This window comes from Lactuca sativa, chromosome 4 (assembly GCF_002870075.4).
Source record: "Lactuca sativa cultivar Salinas chromosome 4, Lsat_Salinas_v11, whole genome shotgun sequence".
Taxonomy (NCBI): domain Eukaryota; kingdom Viridiplantae; phylum Streptophyta; class Magnoliopsida; order Asterales; family Asteraceae; genus Lactuca; species Lactuca sativa.
This window is the reverse complement of record NC_056626.2, coordinates 356,533,372-356,554,427: the sequence shown is the minus strand read 5'-3', so window position 1 is coordinate 356,554,427 and position 21,056 is coordinate 356,533,372. Positions and strand designations below refer to the sequence as shown.

Genomic DNA, 21,056 nt, shown 5'->3' with positions numbered 1-21,056 from the left:
GACTTAGAAAAAAATATATATACCAAACCTTCATTTCACTTTCATCATTAAGCTCAAAATGCAACGATTTTGGTTTATTATTATTTAAAAATGTGGAGCACAATTTACATTTTTTTTAAAAAAGCCTACACTAGATACTACCTTATGAGGGTGCAACCTTTATTGTAGGGGTGTTTTTAGTCAACATGTTGACCAAAGACTTGAGTTTATTAAATCCTTCTAGAAGATCCGTCCTCCAAGACCACGACGGATCTTCAAGCGCACGTATCGAATTCAAACATACAACCAAAGTCCCACCTTCATGAAGTAATACCTGTTGATCGTAAATTCACAGTACACTTCAATAACATAACTTTAACGATATTAAAGTCAGTACACAGTACACAATACACAGTATACAGGATTTTCCATACCGTGAGCCAGAGAGGGAGGAAACCCATGACGGAAGTAAGTGAGGCGAGCAAAATACTCGATAACGCGAGTGCGACGTTTAGTTTCACTAACGAGGTTGTTTGGCGCGATTTTTTAATACAAAATGGGACACCCGAGATATTGTCTTGCAGTAGCAAAACATCTGCAACCGCGATAGCGGTTGCGCTCGCGCGTTGTGCCAGCACAACGCCGACTGTCGCGGCCGCCAGTGCAGGCGCGTCGTTTATACCATCACCAACCATTACTAGACCTCGACCTGTAAGATAATAGCAACATACTTTCATTTTGCGCATAATAGCAACGTACTTTCATTTTATTCAAAAAAGCAATGTAGTTTGAAATTTAGGGATAAGGAAGGGATACCTGTGTCTCGAGGGACGTTTGTGACATGGTTGAGTTTATCTTCGGGTTTTAGGGCACAATGGATTTCATCGATGCCTACTGCATTAGCAACCCTACGTGCACTGAGCTCGTGGTCCCCGGTTAACATGATGACGTGGAGTTTTCCATGTTGTTTTAGTTCCATGATTACGTCTTTTGTTCCGATTCTAGGTTTGTCCTCGAAGTGAAAGAGAGTCACCTACATTTTAGTTAATAGTTTTATATTAAATATTGTTTTAATAAAAAAATTGAAAGAATTGTTTGTTATATACCTTTTTGTTGTTGACTGAGAGAGCAGCACGGACTAAATCGGTTCCATGTGAAGATTTAAAAACGGCTTCTTTAATTTTTTGTGATTCGGCTTTTGAGTTGAATTGTGAGGTGATGTATTCAATGGAACCGAGTGATGCTTTTAGCTCTTGGCGCCCTCCAAAACCTGGCTATAACAAATTGAAAATAAAAAATAATAAAATAATACAAATTAGAAAAGGGTATTATAAAGATCCTAAGGGTATGTTTGGTATTTTGAAAAAGGCACTACCTCAATGCTAGATAATGTTGCACAAAGACCTCTACCAGGAACATTCTCAAAGCTTTCAACACACACAGCAGGAAGCTCTTTTTCTTGACTATGATTTATCACAGCTCTACACCACATAAACATAAGTCAACATTAACATACAATAACATTTACAAAAAAGTTACAATTTTAGTCCTTTTGGGGGGTTCTTGTAACGTTTTTGGTCCCTATTCCATGTAACAAGACTAGACTACTTTTGGTCCCTGAGTACATCTGATTTTTGCAATTTTTGTCCCAAAAAAGTTATCTTTTGCAATTTTTGTCCCAAAAAAGTTGTCTTTTGCGATTTTGGTCCTTATTTAAGGTTTTTCTAATGTTTTTGGTCCCTATTCCAAGAAGCATGACTACTTTTGGTCCCTGAGTATATCTGATTTTTGCAATTTTTGTCCCAAAAAAGTTATCTTTTGCAATTTTTGTCCCAAAAAAGTTATCTTTTGCGATTTTGGTCCTTATTTAAGGTTTTTCTAATGTTTTTGGTCCCTATTCCAAGAAGCATGACTACTTTTGGTCCCTGAGTATATCTGATTTTTGCAATTTTGGTCCTTATTTGGGGTTCTTGTAGCGTTTTTGGTCCCTATTCCAAGTAGCATGACTACTTTTGGTCCCTAAGTATCTAATTTTTGCAATTTAGGTCCCAAAAAGTTTGCTCTTGCAATTTTGGCCTTATTTTGGGTTCTTGTAACATTTTTGGTCCCTATTCCAAGTAACATGACTACTTTTGGTCCCTGAGTATATCTGATTTTTGCAATTTTGGTCACAAAAACTTTTCTCTTGCAATTTTGGTCCTTATTCTGGGTTCTTGTAACGTTTTTGGTCCCTATTCCAAGTAACAAGACTACATTTGGTCCCTTAGTATCTGATTTTTGCAATTTTAGTCCCAAAAAGTTTGCTCTTGCAATTTTGATCCTTATTCGGGGTTCTTGTAATGTTTTTGTCCCTATTCCAAGTAACAAGACTACTTTTGGTCCCGGGTATATCTGATTTTTGCAATTTTAGTCCCAAAAAGTTACCTTTTTGCAATTTCGTTCCTTATTTTAGGTTTTGTAACGTTTTTGGTCCCTGATTATAACTGATTTTGCAATTTTGATCCCAAAAGTATAGTCAGTTTACTTGGAACAGGAACCAAAAACGTCACAAAAGATAAGTTTTTGGGATTAAAATAGAAAAAGAATCAGGGACCAAAAATGTAATTTAGTTGATAGATTTTAAAAAAAGAAATTTGCATTTACCTTCCAATTGGGTGAGTGGTACCCTTCTCCATAGCAGCAGCAACAGCAAGAGCTTCTTTTTCACAAGTGGGTATGCAACAAGAAGTTGTACTTTTAGCTTCATCTGTTGTAACATGTCCATGTATTGGTTCAATTGCTTTACACATAAACTCCCCTGTTGTCAATGTCCCTGTTTTATCAAAAGCAATTGTATGGCAAGAAGCTAAAGAGTCAAATACATGTCCTCCTTTCAGTAATATTCCCTATACACACACACAATAATAATAACATTTGTCAAATACTATAATTAAATTCTACATTTTATTATCAAAAGGAAAAGACTTTATTACCCTTTTAGCACAGGCACTGATTGCAGTAGCATAAGCCAAAGGAGCTACAGCAAGTGCACATGGTGATGCTGCAACCATGAGCCCCAGTGCCCTGTAAAATGAACCTCTGCAAGCTAAATAGTAAACACAACTATAGACATTTCATCAAACAGGTGGTGTGCATTAAACAATTTCCATAATAATAATAATAAAAACAAGATAAGTCTTCAAAAATGGTCCAAAAAAATCAAGTTTGGTCTTTAACTTTTTGTTGTCTGCAAGGATGATCCCTGTGGTTTCGATTTCTTTCTTGTTTGGTCCCTCACCCATGTAAAAAGACATTTATACCCTTTTCGTTTCTTTTTATAATTAACTTTAACTAAAACCCCATCCTGGGCCCACATCTCTCACACACATGAGATTTTCAAGTTCTATCGTGTATAATTTTGTAATTTAAAGAAAAGGTCCCTATGAATATTTTTTTTACCAAAACAGCCCATATATCTTTAAGATTTTCGTATGTTGGCAGGTTTGGCCCCTGTGTAGAAAATAAATTACAAAAATTGTCCCCATAGTTTACACAAAAGGTCCTTGTGCAGTTTTTTTTACAGATATATTCAAAAAAATTACAAAAATAGTCCTTACCTAATTTACACAAAAGGTCCTTGTGCAGTTTCTATAAAAAAATCCTCTGTGTGTGTGTGTGTGTGAGAGAGAGAGAGAGAGAGAGAGAGATGTGGGATCAGGATAGGGTTTTTAGTTAAAACTAGTTATAAAAAGAAATGAGAAGGGTATAAATGTCTTTTTACATAGGTGAGGGACCGAACACAATGGAAATTGAAACCACAGGGATCTTTTAATGTCTTTTTGGAAACCACAGGGACCATATTTGAAGATTTGTCAAAAAAAAAAAAAAAAAAAAAAGCAAAATGACATTACCTGGAGTGCTAAAAAAAGGCCATTTAAAAAGAATGGGACCAATAAAGGCAATTGAAATTGATAAAACAATAACTGCCTTGCTGTAACTTTCACCAAATTCATCCAACCATCTTTCAAGTTTCGGTTTTCTTGATTGAGCTTCTTCTGTCAGTTGCACTATCTTGTTCAACATTGAATCTTTCCATGTCTTTTTCGCCTATAAAATATATGAATTTAATTTAACAAGGGCAAAAACGTCTTTTTTTTTTCAGGGATATTTGAAAAGAGTTGAGAAATGAGAAATGAATGAAGTACCTTTAGTATCATCATACCATCTATGTTCCTTGCGCCACCTGGAATACTGTCACCAACATCTCTTTCTAGGGGTTTGACTTCACCGGTCAAATGTTCAATTGTGATTGTTGACCTGCCTTTGAAAACTTCACAATCTACAGGGACTGACTGTAAAAAATAGCAACCAAGTTTTTTTTTCAATCTTGTATCAAAAAAATAGAGTGAATTACATTTTTGGTCCTTGAGTATAGCTGGTTTTTGCAATTTTGGTCCTTATTTGAGGATAATGTAATGTAACTTTTTTGGGTCATGTTGATTGGAAAATGACTATTTTAGTCTTCTGGGTATAGCTGATTTTTGCAAATTTGGTCACAAAAATAGGAATTTTACTTGAAAAAAATAATGTTACAAAAATCCTCAAGTAAGGACCAAAAGAAAAAACTTTTTGGGACCAAAATTGAGATAAACAGCTATATTCAGGGACCAAAAATGTAACTTGCTCTATACAAAAGAGAGTAAATTACATTTTTGATCCATGAATATACCTGATTTTAGCAGTTTTGGTCTTACAAAGCTTTTGCTTGCAATTTTGATCCTAACAACTTTTCTCTTGCAATTTTGGTCCTTATTTTGTAACACTTTTGATCCATGTTTAAGGTAAAATGACTATTTTCGTCCCTGGGTATATTTTTTCTATTTTAGCCCCACAAAAATAGGTATTTTATTTGGAAAAGGGACCAAAAACATTACAAAAAAAACCTCAAATAAGGACCAAAACTGCAAGAGAAAACTTTTTGAGACCAAAACTGAAATAAACAGCTATACTCAAGGACCAAAAATAGAGTAAATTAGAAACCTGCTCTATAAAAAATAGAGTAAATTAGATTTTTGATCCTCAAGTACAGTTGATTTTAGCAATTTTGGTCCTACAAAGCTGTTGCTTGCAATTTTGGTCTTGACAACTTTTCTCTTGGACATTTTGTCACTTATTTTTGGGGTTCTTGTAACACTTTTGATCCATGTTTTTCAGGTAAAATTACCATTTTGGTCCCTGGTATAGCTGATTTTTGCTATTTTGGTCCAACAAAAATAGTCATTTTACTTGGAAAAGGTATAAAAAAAATGTTACAAGATCCTCAAATAAGGACCAATTTTTCAAAAAACAAGTATACTCAAGGACCAAAGATGTAATATACTCTAAAAAATAAGAATCTGTATGTATCTTTTCATACCTCGCCAGCTTTGACCAAAATGAATGATCCAACTTCTAAATCATTGACTGGGACTTCATGGTACTTTAAATCTGATAAGTTTAGTGATTGTTGGTTGTTGACATCAAGAACAAGGGCAAATTCGGGATAGTTTTCTTTTAGTTCCTTGACATCAACTTTTGATTGGCTGGTGAAGTACTCTTCAGCTGTGGTAGTTATATACTTATATTATATGTATGTGTTTAGTAAAAATATAAAAAGGAAAATGAATGTATTTTTTATGTGAAAAAGAAATTGTGAAATGTGAAGTGAGTACCAATATGGGCTAAATTGAACATTGCAAGAAGTAAGCCTCCTTCTAATGAGTTTCCCATAAATGCAGATGCAAATGCTGCAAGAGCCATTAGTACATGAATGTTGACTTTTCCACCAGTGATATCAAATAGAGCATCATATGAGGCTGAAACCTGAGATGATGAATGGAAAAGGTTTTATAAAAGATATATAGAGTCAAAATAAAGATGGATGATGATTCAAGATTAAAGATATGGTTTGTTTCTTTGTTGGACTAAATAAACCGTATGAATGATACCGAATGACCATTTTACCCTTCCATTCAAAAAGAATTTTATCAATTTTAACGTGAAAGGAATTGGGAGGAAAAGAGAAGGGCAAATAGGTAAAGGGACAAGCTTTTGGGAGTAATTCATTAAGTCATTATGTCTAGATTGAGTAAAAAAGAAACAGACATATATAAACATGGATGCTTAAAACCATGGAATAGTTTTTAATTTTGCACATGGTGTTAAGAGAACTAGATAAATACATATGTGCATAAACATCCAAGTACTTAATAGTTAACATATTCACCTTTGAACATAGTAGAAATAAGGCATCTAATGACTAACATAATTATTAGCTTCTTGTGAACCTAATGTGCTTTAAAAAGTTGGATAATCAGAGGTTTTTGGATGTTTGTGTTCTTGTGTACAAGAGATCACTTCAAGATCAATGCCAATTAGGACTTAAATCAATCATCTAAAGGGGGATGCCAGTTTAAAAGACTTTCTCCCTTAATTTCTCACTTGAAAATCACAACCAGCATAACAATAACAATACTGGTCGTTACAGAATCAAAGCCAGTAACTTGTCATAGTTCAATGTCCATAATTCCAATCAACAAGAATGGTGCAAACTGAAAATATATATCAAAAAGAAGCAAAATGAAATAATTACCCCAACAAGAGGGAAAGCTAAGAGAACGAGAAGTTGTTGAGTAAGCTTCGCAGATGCTTTCGGAACCAAGTAAGGGCACGCAGCAGCAGCCAAGAACAACGCGGTGGAAAAACAACAGAGCTCCAAATGTTCCCTCAAGAAGTCAGCAAGCTGAGTCCACTTAACTGCCTTTGCGAAATCAGCAAACGCTTTCTGTGATTTCGTAAGCTTGAATTCACCCCCGTTGTGATCGTGATGCCCACAGTGATGGTGCTGATGACGGTGACCATGATCATGATCTTGATCGTGATCGTGATGATGGTCGTGGGTGGCTTTGGAGTGACATGTAATAGGGAAAATGCGAGTAGGTAAGGGTTTTGAGAGGGAATTGGGAGGAAAAATTAGGGATTTGTGAAGAAGGGGTCGGAGTGAGTTGACTCGGAACCTTTTCCTTCTGGCTGGGGAATTAGAAGATATAGTGAGGGATATGGGGAGACGAAGAGCAGCCATTTTTGATGGGGGAGAAGTAGAACTAGAAGAGATCATGGACGCCATTGATGGATTTATGAGAAATCAAGTTACAGTCTCTCCATAGAGGCATAGAGGCATGGCCCATGTTTTTTTGCTCTTTCTTTGTCAATGATATTAATGACCACACGCCGATTCTTGCAACATATCCTCCACATCATGTCCTCATTGTTTAAAATGCATAAAATGACAATTTAAAAAGTTATAAAACTTTATAAATCAAAAGTGTGCATAATCATCCGAAAATATTTTAGAAATCTTTTCCTTTTAATGTGCTACTTAGATTAGATTATATGCAATACTTATCCACTCGTGTACAAGTTATAAACCTTAACAAGCTAATAAGTTTGCTTAGACTAACACAAAATTACATTGTGTGTAAAGATTTAAAAAGCATGGTCAACGATGATTGTTATGTATTTGATGTTGGTTATTCGAAATTATAGTGATGTAATATCATGATTCGTGCAAATGAGTCTTTACTTGAATCATGTCTTTGAGTTTTACTTGTAGATGTCTTTTTTTCGTGTTATATTGATATTATGGAAAAATCATGAGACCCGATGATGATATTTTGTTCTTATGGATAGGTATGGTCCGTTGATTTTGAAGATTATATGCGAAAATTAAAAATGGGCCATTACAATTTCGGATTATCAACGAATAATGACAGAATAACAACAGATGATGACAAATTAGTGACGAATTACCGACGGATTAACAATGGATTGACAGAGCAGCAACAGATTAAAAATTTTGTCCCCTAACGACACAGGTCATGTGCGGTTGCACACCTCGCATGGGCTTAGGACCGACCCTGCTTATGGGGAGTTAAAGGCCCCTTTGGTCTTCATGTACTTTTGAGCATTGAACGAGAAGCTTTATATATTCCAAACTCCAAGTTACTTCAATTAAGTATAGTTCTTAAACAAAAAACATATATTGTCATAAGAGCATATGTTTAATCTAAAATTCGTTCACTTGACCTAAAGACAATTCATGATACTTGGCTTAGTGATCATTTATGACGAGTTTTCTCACTGAATCAATGGGTCGAATGTACCAAGGCCGACCCATTATTTGTGATATATGATACTAGCTATCTTTGTGATATATGTATGAAAAAACCAGGATTTGGCCCTGGCAACTGTATGAAAGACTAGGACGTGGCCCCTGACATCTGTATGAAAGACCACGATCTAGCCCTTGACACTTGAATGGAAGATCGGGATTTGGCCCTGGCAACTGTATGAAAGACTAGGACGTGGCCCCTGACATCTGTATGAAAGACCACGATCTAGCCCTTGACACTTGAATGGAAGACCGGGATTTGGCCTTGGATAGGAAATTTGTAACATCGCAAAAATTACAATAAATTTAAACTTTTTAAAACAACCCATTTACTAAAAGAAGTGTTTACAAAACCATTGTTTCCAAAACATTATTTAAAATCAGAGTCTCCCAAGATCCAATCAGTCGTAAAACCAAAGATGTGTATGGTCACACCTTCGCCTTGCCACGGTCCTTTAAACTACCTAAAACAAAACTAAAAGTCTAAGTCAACACTTAGTGAGTTCCCCCAAAGTACCACTACGAAAACATAACAGATAACAACATGCACTAGGTCCACAACTAAAAGACTGAATTACCCTTAAGCCGACAGTATGAGTTTGGCTTGCCTATCGGGCCCACATCTCATCTTTGGCTTGCTCCTGAGTCCACAACATAGTCTGGCTCGCCCTCATAGCCCACAGCTTATGTCTAACTTCCCCGTGACCCAATCATTCATCAGACTGGAATGCCAATATATAGTGGGTCCACTCAGTCGTCAGACTGGAATACCCTCAAGCCCTTAATACGAGTCTAGCATACCAACTATCCCTCGGCTCGTATCTGGAATGCTCTCTAGCCCTCAGTATGAGTCTGGCTTGCCTATCGGCCCTCATCTCATATCTGGAATGCTCCATGGTTTGTTGGCTATAGCACAAAGCAGTACAACCTCAACCCAACACAATATGTCGACATATAACAAATAACAAACATAAGTAACAGACAAATAATTATACAGACATAAATCACAGGTAGTCCTACAGATCTACCAGTCTATGCATATCAGCAACTAGCATATAGTCATGCAGATCTATCCCATACTCAGCATATCAATGTATATTAGGATATCAATCCAATGGGTCGACCTGTAACAGCCCGGAATTCAGGTACAACCAATTAGCCCTTCATCTTTTAAATAATTGTCATTTTTGGCCTTTGTGTTGGGCGAGTACGCTGGGCGTACAAGGGGTATGCTGCGCGTACTCGCGCGCCTTCTAGAACGCGTTGTCACCCGGGTACGTTGGGCGTACCCAAGGTTACGTCGGGCGTAACCGGTCCAGACCCAAAACCCTAATCTGACTTGATGGCTATAAAAGGAATGAGATGGCCTTGTCCCTCAGCCACCATCCTTCAGAAAGAAACCCTAAGAGAGCTTTTCCTTCGTTTTTAGCTGGAGTGTGAGTATTCTAAGCCTCAAGGTGTCATTTCAAGGTAGCAAAAGAGAAGGGAAGTCCATTGTGAAGGCTAGGAGCTGGTGGACAAGTGTAGATCTAAGGATAACAAAGGTTGGAGCTTCTTCCTAAGGTAAAAAGTTCAGATCTTGCCTTGTAGTTCTTATGGTATGCTTCTTGGACCAATTTCTAGGGTTTTTGGTCCCAAGATGGAGACTTTATGAGCAAATAGTCTCCATTAGCCTAGATCTATCATATTCTAGGTCTATTTGAGTTGTATGTTCATAAAAATGTAATCTTGGACGTAAATATTGAGCCATGCATGAGATCTAGATCTTTGGAGGTGAAAAGAAAGGTAATAGAGGGTGTAAGAGCCTTTATAGCCGTGCCAAGGCTTAAAGGTTCCGACTTTATGGGTTAGTAGACTTAAAGAGAGCCAGATCTGGAAGTTAAAGGAGTGTTTTAACCATTTAAGACAAAGAAATATGGTATGGCTGAATCTGGGATTTACGCTGGGCATAACTCCCAGTACGTGCAGCGTAAGGGGTGGCGACCCCCGATTGTGGTTCATCGATGTACGCCCCGCGTACTGTGTCTGTGGACTTTTGTTGACTTTTAGGGTTTTGGTCAATATGTGGACTTTGAGTCAAGGAGGGGTGAAATGGTCTTTTACCCTCTGTGGGATAATGAAAAGGGTGTAGCCTAGTCTTGGAAGCCTATATTAATTAGAATGATATTTCGTTGTGATTAGGCGGGGTTGGGTCGTCGTTTCGAGATTTGGAGATATCGAGCACGCGAGATTCTAGACTTCCTACGAGGTGAGTCTTCTCACTATACTATACCTGGAAAGGTACCTATGTGTGACCGGAAGGTCAGATATGTTATGAGTTGTATGCATTGTATGTGATTAAGTTAGCCGTTTATATGTGTTATGTATGCTATGCTTGATGTGGGCCAAAAGGCATTATGTTATGGGCCGGAAGGCATTATGTTATGGGCCGGAAGGCATTCATGTTATGGGCCGGAAGGCATTGTGATGTGGATCGGAAGGTCGACGCGGGTAAGACCGGAAGGTTTACCGGGTTAGGACGGAAGTCCCCTGAGACACATGGACTAGAAGGTCATGGCCTGGAAAGGCGTGTGTGTGTGTGTAAGTAGTATTTTGGGGAACTCACGAAGCATTTATGCTTACAGTTGTTGTGTGGTGTGTTTCAGGTACCAGTAATGTACGCGGGAAGGCGCCGGCATGATCAGTACACACACGAGATTTTTATGTTATGAGATCTTGGGATTGATATATATTATGAATTGAGTTTTAAACAATGATGTTTTCATGAATAATGAATGAATTATGTTTTTATAAAATGCGAAAAATTGTTTTGAAATTTACGGTGTTACAAGACCTCGGTGCCTTCGACCCGTAAGTACAATGAGTAAAACTCACTTCACAGTCTGAACAATAGCTAATGAGGTCCCGACTCTGAATCTCAGATCTAACCGTCACCTATCCATCCAAATGACTAATTCTCAACACCATCCAAAATACCCATTGGTCAAAGTCAACTGATTCAACCCGACCGGGTCAACACAAAATGCGTAAATGGGGCGTACTCCAAAGGTATGTGGGGCGTACTCGAGCATTAACCACAATCGGGGAGGTTGACCACATACGCGCTGTGTACTCAGATTACGCAGGGTGTACGCTCAGTCTTCCCAAAAACACATTAGGAGCTTAATGTCTTAATCTCTTACGTCGAACTTCCAGATCCAAGGCCAAATCATCCTCAAGAGTCATAAAGTTTCCAACTTTATGACTTTGCATGTCCATTAAGTGCTTAACTCAACATCTTAATACATTAAGACCTTCTAAAGAATGCATGGAGCAAAACCAACCATTAAGACCCCATTTTTATGACTCGGGACCCTTCTTAAAGTCTGAAAGGATGGCTCAATGGGTCAAGCACATGTCATGCTCAAGAATCACCATTTTGGGAAAAAAAAGTGACTTAAAAGAGTGAAATGTCTGGATCTACAATATGGAGTGGTAAAGTTGCAAGCTGTATACCTCCTGGAGGTTGCAAACAAGGAGAAAACTTCAGATCCAAAGTACTTCCTAAACTCCAGGCTCTTCACACCACTCTCTTTTTCTTCAAGTACACCTCTAATCACTCCAAAGGCTCCAAAATGATCTCTTTCTCTTAGGGTTTGCTTAGGGATTGATTTCACAGAAAGAGGATGAATAAGAATGGGCCGTGAGGCTATAATTATGCTTAAATATGAGCCAAAACCTAAAAATTAGGGTTTGCATGAACCTCACGTATGAGGTGTACACCCAGTGTACTAAAGCGTGACCTAGTACGCTTAGCGTACACTCGTACATGTTGGATTATGAGCATTCTAACACTTCCTAAGTGTACATGCAACCCTAAATACCTTGGATCTATGTTTTCTCTATTATACATATAAATATGAATATTCCAAGGTATTATCCTAACTAGTATATAAAACATTGATTCATGAAAAATAATACAAGTTAGAAGACATACCTTTTGGTGTAGCTTGATTTTCATGGAGCTCAAGAGCCTGGTGCCCCAAGTGTGACACCTCAAATGGTTCACACAACACCAAATACACTTGGAATAACTGAGAGAGAAATGAACCACTTCATGAAACGGGCTAGCTCTCACCATTCCTTCATAGTCTAAATTTTGGGAAGAATAAGATGCTTATATAGTGTGTCACAATTAGGGTTACACCATGTAAACCCTAATTGTCATGGCCTTTCATTTCCATGATCCATGGGTACAAAAACACCATGGAGCATCCTATGGGTTTTAACCCAACTTGATAATCCATGGAGCATTAACCCACTATACAAGTATGGATGATTTACACAATTAACCCATATATTTAATTAGTCTCCTTTTGATCACTTAATTAATTCTAAATTAATTCATGATCAATACTAATTAAATAATCTTATTAATATATTAGAACTTATAATATATTAGTAAACCTTAAGTGTTATTTCTCTCATTTTAGTCTATCCAAATGCATGATGCCATGCAACCTAAATGGACCATGCCAATCGGGTCAAGTACATACCAAATATAGTTATGGACTTAGACACTAATCCAACAGTCTCCTACTTGGATGAGTCTAAAACTATTATTGTGTATGACTTCAAAACCCGATTAGCAATCGTAGCTCTTAAAAGCTGCTGCCATTGAACTCTAAACAAATCAATGATGCGTCCATCAGATAAGGGATCATATATTCCTCCATTCTAGATATCATATGGACCGATACATGGATTAAAATCATTCTCTCTGTCCATTTGTTGTTTCCCGATTTCCGATTTATGACGACCGACTAATTGAACAAATCAAATCAGTCCTGGCTTAGCCAAGCGCTTCGGGGTGTCATCACTAAATCATCGAGGGGCCCACAGATATCACTTTTATCCCTTTAAGGGTAAAAGGAATGGATAAACTTCGAATCATATGCTTGTTCTACTACTTGTTGAATCATACACAAAGGCACGTTTTATAACATCGAGTTATCAACGCGTTTTCGTGCAATTAATGTATAACCAACTCATAGGCAACAAGTCATATCTCTTGGTTTGAAGAATATAAGATATTATTGTCTCATGATCACTCGTGATAAAATCCATGAAGTGAGTCAAATGAGCGTGGGTTCAATCCAATACTCAGAACTTATGAGCACTCATGAATGTTGCAGCAACTCTTGCTATGTCCCATACCTTGGACATCTACAATCCAACTTCATGATAGTCTTGATTCATATCTACTTCCAACATATGACCGACTGTGGATGGTTTGAATAACTTAGTCATTCAGGAAGAACGACCTAGTTATTCTAGAAGTCAAAACATGCAAAGTGAAACACAAGAATAATTGAATCTAATATGGTCTCAGAACTTATGAATATAAATAAAAACCTTTTATTTATCACCATATTGATTACACATTATTCATTGCATACTGTTTCAACCTATCAACTTTATACTTGAATTAAAACAATAGTTGTCCTATGCTCCAAGCATGTACACTACATTTTCTAAACACTAGTCATGTCATACACCAAGTATGCACACTATGTTTGTCTAAACATTAGTTATGCCATACACCAAGTATGCATACTAAGTTTGTCTATGATCTTTACTTTATGAAATAGATTGAACATAATTCCAATGATTCTCATTTCACAATCCCAATTCCTTACCGTAAATGCAAGAATTCCAAATCCTGCCATTTACCTAAATCTATTATATTCTAAACTTATATGTATTAATCATCTTGTAATGATTATGCACAAAGTCACAAAGACTTGTCAACATACATTACAGAGTATTCCAAAGGAGATCAACTCCATGGAACGAAGTCTCAAATTCAAAATACATTCCTTTGAACATCCTTCTTGCATTAAGTTTCCTAATCTTGCACAGATTTGATGAATAAATTCCACCAATAGGAACAACTCCATATTCCCATTTTGACTATCACTGCTGAACAAGTGTTGCTTCTTTTCAGAATATGTGAAAAAGGTCCTTCCAAAATTAACATTATACTTTCAACTGTCCTTGAGCAACCAATCTTTGGTAAACCTTAGATTATCCTCGATAATTGCTTAATCAAATTAGTCATATCCAGTTCTAGTACTTTTCCCTCTTAATGCTCTAGGTATTTGGAAAAATTTAGAACAGATGAATATTATAGCACATGCAATCGACTTTATATCCGAAGCATATGAGACACGATTCATGATGTCTCACATAAAGACTAGACCAATCTTTTGCTATAATATTTCTATTTCTATTTCTATTTGCCATGTTCTCAAAATTCAGATTATGAAAGGGATGTCGTAATCATAATTGAATTTTAGAACGCAAATAATGGACCCATATATAGAATTTCCTTATGTTGATCCATTCCAACATAAAATTCATATATATATATATATATATATATATATATATATATATATATATATATATATATATATATATATATATATCCTTGACTAAAGATGATTAAAACCTCAATCTAAGCTTTTAGAATTGAAATGAAGTATAATTTTCTCTCCCTTAATTATAGCAAAACAACTTTTTCCCAATTGAAACTTTTGTTTTCTATAATTAACATTGCTAACTTGCAACACTTATCATAATTATCATGCTCCCACTAACATGAGAATTATTAGCATAACACTTATGTTTCCACTAGCTTTGACATGTACTCAGAAATCAGCTGGACTTCTAGAAATCAATACTTTATTGACTTTCTTACCAAAGTTCAAACTTCTGATACAAGATGCTTTGATAAAACTTTATCAAAATCATACACCTTTCCTTAGATAGTACACATGTGTGTCTAAACAGTTTCAACACTATGAAAAGGGATGTTGTAATCATAGTCACAATTGTTTAGACCTTTGCCATTCCTCACAAGTCCATGTTAGTGTGTCGGTTAACCACACACGCTCCACTAACGACTTTAAGAATGCAAATATCACAATTGCTATCTAGTTAAAATCTACTTAGTGAAAGCGTTTCCTCACTATCATTTTCATGAATCAGAGCGAAACCTTATGACACTTAGATTTTATGGTGTATGTGTTCCTATCCATGTGAAGTTGTCAAAACCATAATCACAAGACACGGTTAATGACAAATCCAAACTCTTATGGATTGAACTTGTGCAGTCTTAACTTCTTGCCACCTGGCAGCTGAAGGGCCTGTCATTGCTTCCAAGTTGTTATGCAACTAGTTGTGAACTCTTAGAGCTCATATGCAAAGCCAACTTTAACTGGAATGGACACAGAAATAGGAAAAATGTCAACGCGATAGGTTATAAACCTCAAGTCGTAGGCTAGTGAGAAACTTCAGGTTTTATTCTTGATTAGATCTTGAAACTCTTTCAGGATCTTTTAGACTCCCACTTTCCTCTCGACATATAAGACGCACTTGCCAAATATTCAAGAGATAGTGTGGATTCTTTATCAAGACAAACACTTCACACAATTGGCCTTAGTTGGTCTTTTTTTTATCCAAAACATCACAACTTACCAGCTTCAAATGTACAAGAGTAGAAACCATTTTACTCTTACATTTGACAAGTGTTATAAACCTTTCTTTAAGATATGTCACTCAACTTACAGTCTTGGAGTATGACTCTAAGACTTGTTTTGGAACGAAGTATGACTCATCCTCTTGATTTAACCACTTCAACAATTCAAGATTCCTCCTCTTAGTCATAAGAATGCACTAAGATGTCCTTAGAGGACCAATTGTGATATGGTTTCTTAATCATTGAGATGATCACAAAACTTGAAACTAAAGTACTCTCTCATCTTTTCAGATTTGAGGAACTTTTATCTTTCTGCCTAATTTTGATTCTTCTCATTCGTTCTGCCATGCATCGAAACTTTTCCAATGATTCAGAATTATACTTAAACTTGTAAGTATAACCCTATTTACTAGACTTTAGTAAATCATGACGAATAGTCTTATCGATCTTTTGTGGTGGACTTGATCAGTGCACCAGAATGTGTACTTGATCCCTTAGTCCTTCACTTGAATCACATATACATGTGAATAAGGAATTAGTCTTAATTTTCCAAAGATGAAAATTCTCATTCATCATACTATACAACTTGCATGATTTCCAAGTTTCTATCCAACTAAAACCTTGGGTGATGAGAATCTTTCCTTATGTGGTAAATTTAGACAGTACCACAAATGAAAGAATCAAATTCATATTTCCATTATTGCTAGAAATATACAACCATCAATTTTCCATAAGTACCATTACAAGGACATATAAAATAAAACAAAATCTTATTTATTTATCAAATGCGGAAAAAGTTTCCTTACAATGCAACTTTAAATGTAAACTATGCTATTACATATTTCCTAGCAATCTGTCATAACTCTCTAAGTAGTAGCTCAAGAATCTGATCTTCGAACCATGCGATTGAAATCCATCTTCGCGATCAGATTCAACATACTCTTTCTCTAAGTTCCCTTCCTTTTGCTTGATCCTGTCATACATTAAAAATGTATTAAGAATCTTCAAATAGTAACTTAAAAGAGTTAGATAGTGGACTTACCTGAAGTAGAGTCAAGCTTTTTGACTAGACATTCTCTCAGATCTTTCAGGTAGTTAAGGTAGCTTCGCAACCAATGCCCCTTCCTTTGGCAACAGAAACATATGGACCCTTTGGGAATGGTGCACTGGACTATCTCAGACCTGCCTTTCTCTTTACCATTTGGTCAACCGAGTTGACTATGGCCAATCCCTTTCCATTGGGAAGAGAAAGCTTTTCTGGATATCCAATGTTACTATTGTCAATGTCCATGGAAGTCTTGGAGGTTGATCTTCTTAATCAAATTTGTTATACTAGTGCTCCAAATCATTGCTGATTCAGTTACACCAAGCAAATAGATAAGATCATTAAGGGTCATGTCATAGTCTTTTACATACTAGTCCTTAAAGAACTCACTATCTGACTTAGGAAGTGATTAGTCAACATCCAACTTCCTCAAGACTTTGACACCCAACTCTCCCAGCTTATCAATATGTGACTTTATCTCCAAGATGTGAGCACACATAGACCTTTGCTTGCCAATAGGGCTTGAGTGACCTTGATCTTGTGGGTTAGGGAGAATAATTGGAGGAAGTGAAGTTCCAAGAGATTTGGGAAGATCATAGATGTTTGAACTAGACATCTTTTGGGAGATACTCAAGATAGTTGATTTAAAGTCCTTAATATAACACCCAATATGAATATTAAGGCTAAGACCCAACACAATACTTTTATAACTTGGAAGAGGGATGTCGTGGTCCAAGCTATAAAATACTTGAAGGTAGGTGAATGACGATTCACCAATTTCCACCATGAAAACGAAATAATTTAATTAGGTTTTACTTGGATTTGAAACTCCTAGATCTTTTGAGATTCATTGAACTGTTCAACGACATATTTCAATCTCGATTGTGCCCTCTCAAATTTTGTGACTGGGATGTCGAGGATCACAAAACAAGGTGTGAATAACCATGCAAATATACTTGGTACCCTTAATATTTACCCCTCAATTGATGTGCCGGTTAACCACATGCGTTCCACCGATACTATGATAAACATTTAGTTACCCTTTGCCTACCTTGTTAAATCCAGCTAGTGTGCCGGTTAACAACACGCGCTCCACTAACCGACTTAAGCAAAGTACAAAGTGTAATTTCATGGGTTAGCACCAAATTCACATTTTTCCTAAAGTAACTAAGATTGGGAATTTATAAAAGGTTTAGTTACTTTATATTTATCATTAATACTTTTAATGAAGGGAGAATTCTAGTCCTTGTCCTACCCGTTCGGCTAACGACCATCCACCAGTCAAGGAAGCGGTGGGTGAGAGTAGATACCTATTAAACTGTCATTTTATAGGCAGTAACCTTATACCCCCCCTTATAAACCGGCTTCGTGAATAAGGCCTACTAACGATAAGACTGAATTGCTCTTATACATACATACATACATATATATATATATATATATATATATATATATATATATATATATATATATATATATATATATATATATATTAACTTATAATACTATAAAGTATAAGGGTTGAATTTTAACTTTTAAAATTCTAAGGGCTTAACTTGGAATTAAAGTATTCATGAGGGAAACTTTACAAATTCCAAAACTTGAGGGCAAGTTTTGAATTATTCAAAACTTTTCAATTCCATAACTTATGTGTTTAAAGTAGTTTTAATGAAAAAACTCTTCAAGTTCCATAACTTGAGGACAAGTTATGGAAGACTTTAAAACATTTAAAAATGAGACCCTCCATTTTTCATAACTTATGGAGATATTATGAGTTTTAATAATCATAAATGCGACTTTTCATATAACTTGAGGACAAGTTACAAAAACACGTCTTATGAACAACTTTTAGATTAATTTGGATTGAAAACATATTATCACATAACTTTTCTATTAATCTAAGTCAACTCATAAGAACAAGATAATTCAAATCAAACACTTTTTCATGTAATTAGCCTAATCATTAAACAAATACAAAACATGAATCTATTGACAATTATCTTTTGAAATAGATTAGAATGAACATTACCACATCAAAAAGAGGTTTATAGGTTCAAAAACAACTTAGGGTAATGTTTCTAGTCCAATTCTAACCAAAAAACTCGAAAATATGTTGTCTGGGGCTCCTACTCGTCGAGTGTATAAACCTACTCGACGAGTAGGATGATTTTCTTCATGGAATCGGCGAGTCCAGCAGTGGACTCGGCGAGTCCAGTGCCCAGAAAGCCAGAAAATCAATTTTTTCAGAAATTTGCATCAAGTATAATTGAAAACAAACCTAGGCTCTAATATCACTGTTGGGTTATGAGCATTCTAACACTTCCTAAGTGTACATGCAACCCTAAATACCTTGGATCTATGTTTTCTTTATTATACATACAAATATGAATATTCCAAGGTATTATCCTAACTAGCATATAAAACAATGATTCATGAGAAATAATACAAGTTAGAAGACATACCTTTTGGTGTAGCTTGATTCCATGGAGCTCAAGAGCCTAGTGCCCCAAGTGTGACACATCAAATGGTTCACACAACACCAAATACACTTGGAATAACTTAGAGAGAAATAAACCACTTCATGAAACCGGCTAGCACTCACCATTCCTTCATATTGTCCAATTTTTGGGAAGAATAAGATGCTTATATAGTGTGTCATAATTAGGGTTACACCATGTAAACCCTAATTGTCATGGCCTTTCATTTCCATGATCCATGGGTACAAAAACACCATGGAGCATCCTATGGGTTTTAGCCCAACTTGATAATCCATTGAGCATTAGCCCACTATACAAATATGGATGATTTACACAATCAACCCATATATTTAATTAGTCTCCTTTTGATCACTTAATTAGTTCTGAATTAATTCATGATCAATACTAATTAAATAATCTTATTAATATATTAGAACTTATAATATATTAGTAAACCTTAAGTGTTATTTCTCTTATTTTAGTCTATCCAAATGCATGATGCCATGCAACCCAAATTGACCATGCCAATCGAGTCAAGTACATACCAAATACAATTATGGACTTAGACACTAATCCAACAGTACACTCAACGTACTCGCAATGTCCTAATTTACCAAAATTCCACAAAGGATCCTTTTGCACTTTTTCTTTTACTTAGGGGCCAATATGCAATAAATCTCAATATAAGGGTCAACAATGAAAGTGCCTCAAAACAAGATGTTACAATTACCCCCCCACTTGACTTAGACTTCGTCCTCGAAGTCTGATGCAGTAACTAACCCGGGGTAGTGTTTTCATAACTAACCCAGGGTAGTGTTTCCATAACTCCACCTTGGGTTACTCATACGGTCCCCCCCAATACCCGATCCGAACTAAAAGTCGACTCATTCAAGCAGCTGTCTACCCATACCATCCTTGACTTGCTAACTTTCATCACTATATAAACCATCACAACCCTCATAAAATTTGGAAATCCAATACCTCAACTGACTATTAAGCAAGAAAAACTATATCGGGACGCGGTTATTACGATATCTCTTTACAATCTGAACCATATGGAACACTTCCAACCCTGACTTACCTTGTTGATTCCACCGGGGGATCAGGACTCCTGACCATTCTATGCTGTTGAACCCTTCATCCGAAAACAAAGCGGCTCCAACACACGGGCCTCAGCTAGATAACCACTGCAGAGAAGCACAAACAACGCCATCATATTCCACAACTTCCTGGCTAAGACCGAATGTCTAGAGAGATCCACAAAGTAAGAAGTTCTAAGAAGAGAGAAGCCTTACGCTAAGTTCTCAAAGTACGAGTTTTGGTTGCGATAGGTCCAATTCCTTGGGTATCTTGTTAATAAGAATGGAATTTCGATTGCCCTAGACAAGATCAGATAATAATGAAATGGAAAGTTCCAACCACTCCCTCTAAGATTCGAAGTTTTCTAGGTTTGTCTGGATATTATAGAAGATTCATCCAAGACTTATCTAAGGTTGTAGTACCAATGACTCTTTTGACAAAGAAGGGTGTTGCTTTTAGTTGGGGTCCAGAGTGACAATCAACATTTAAGACACTGAGAAAGAAGTTATGTGAAGCATCAGTATTAACCCTTCCTGAAGGTGCTAATGATATGGTGGTTTATTGTTATGCAGCAATCATAGGTTTTGGAGTCGTTCTCATGCAACGAGGTCGAGTAATCGCTTTATGCCTCAACTTAATTGAAGCCTCAGGAGGCTAATTATCCAATGCATGATCTAGAGTTGGGAGCAACGGTCTTTGCACTTAAGATTTTGAGACATTACTTATATGGGGTACGGTGTACCATTTTTACATATCACAAGAGTT

At 36.3% G+C, this 21,056-nt stretch overlaps 1 protein-coding gene across 1 annotated transcript; it reads right to left on the bottom strand.

Annotated features, from left to right (window-relative positions):
• Window positions 1–18: 18 nt before the first annotated feature.
• On the bottom strand, window positions 19–7,223 carry LOC111896373 (probable cadmium/zinc-transporting ATPase HMA1, chloroplastic). Its single transcript, XM_023892375.3, has 12 exons — window positions 6,590–7,223; window positions 5,670–5,820; window positions 5,375–5,559; window positions 4,164–4,310; window positions 3,870–4,065; window positions 2,952–3,064; window positions 2,623–2,864; window positions 1,355–1,460; window positions 1,086–1,253; window positions 796–1,012; window positions 414–688; window positions 19–313 (listed from the first exon to the last, which is right to left on the bottom strand). The coding sequence occupies exons 1-12, from the start codon at window positions 7,121–7,123 to the stop codon at window positions 143–145; spliced, it is 2,505 nt and encodes an 834-aa protein (XP_023748143.1). The 5' UTR covers window positions 7,124–7,223; the 3' UTR covers window positions 19–142.
• Between the last annotated feature and the right edge of the window lie 13,833 nt (window positions 7,224–21,056).

Excerpts from the sequence above, each read along its gene's own strand:
- LOC111896373 (XM_023892375.3), bottom strand. The coding sequence starts at position 7,123 with ATGGCGTCCATGATCTCTTCTAGTTCTACTTCTCCCCCATCAAAAATG. Across the intron at positions 5,560-5,669 it reads GTTCAATTTAGCCCATATTG|CTGAAGAGTACTTCACCAGC; the intron begins GTACTCACTTCA and ends TAACTACCACAG. Across the intron at positions 2,865-2,951 it reads TCAGTGCCTGTGCTAAAAGG|GGAATATTACTGAAAGGAGG; the intron begins GTAATAAAGTCT and ends GTGTGTGTATAG.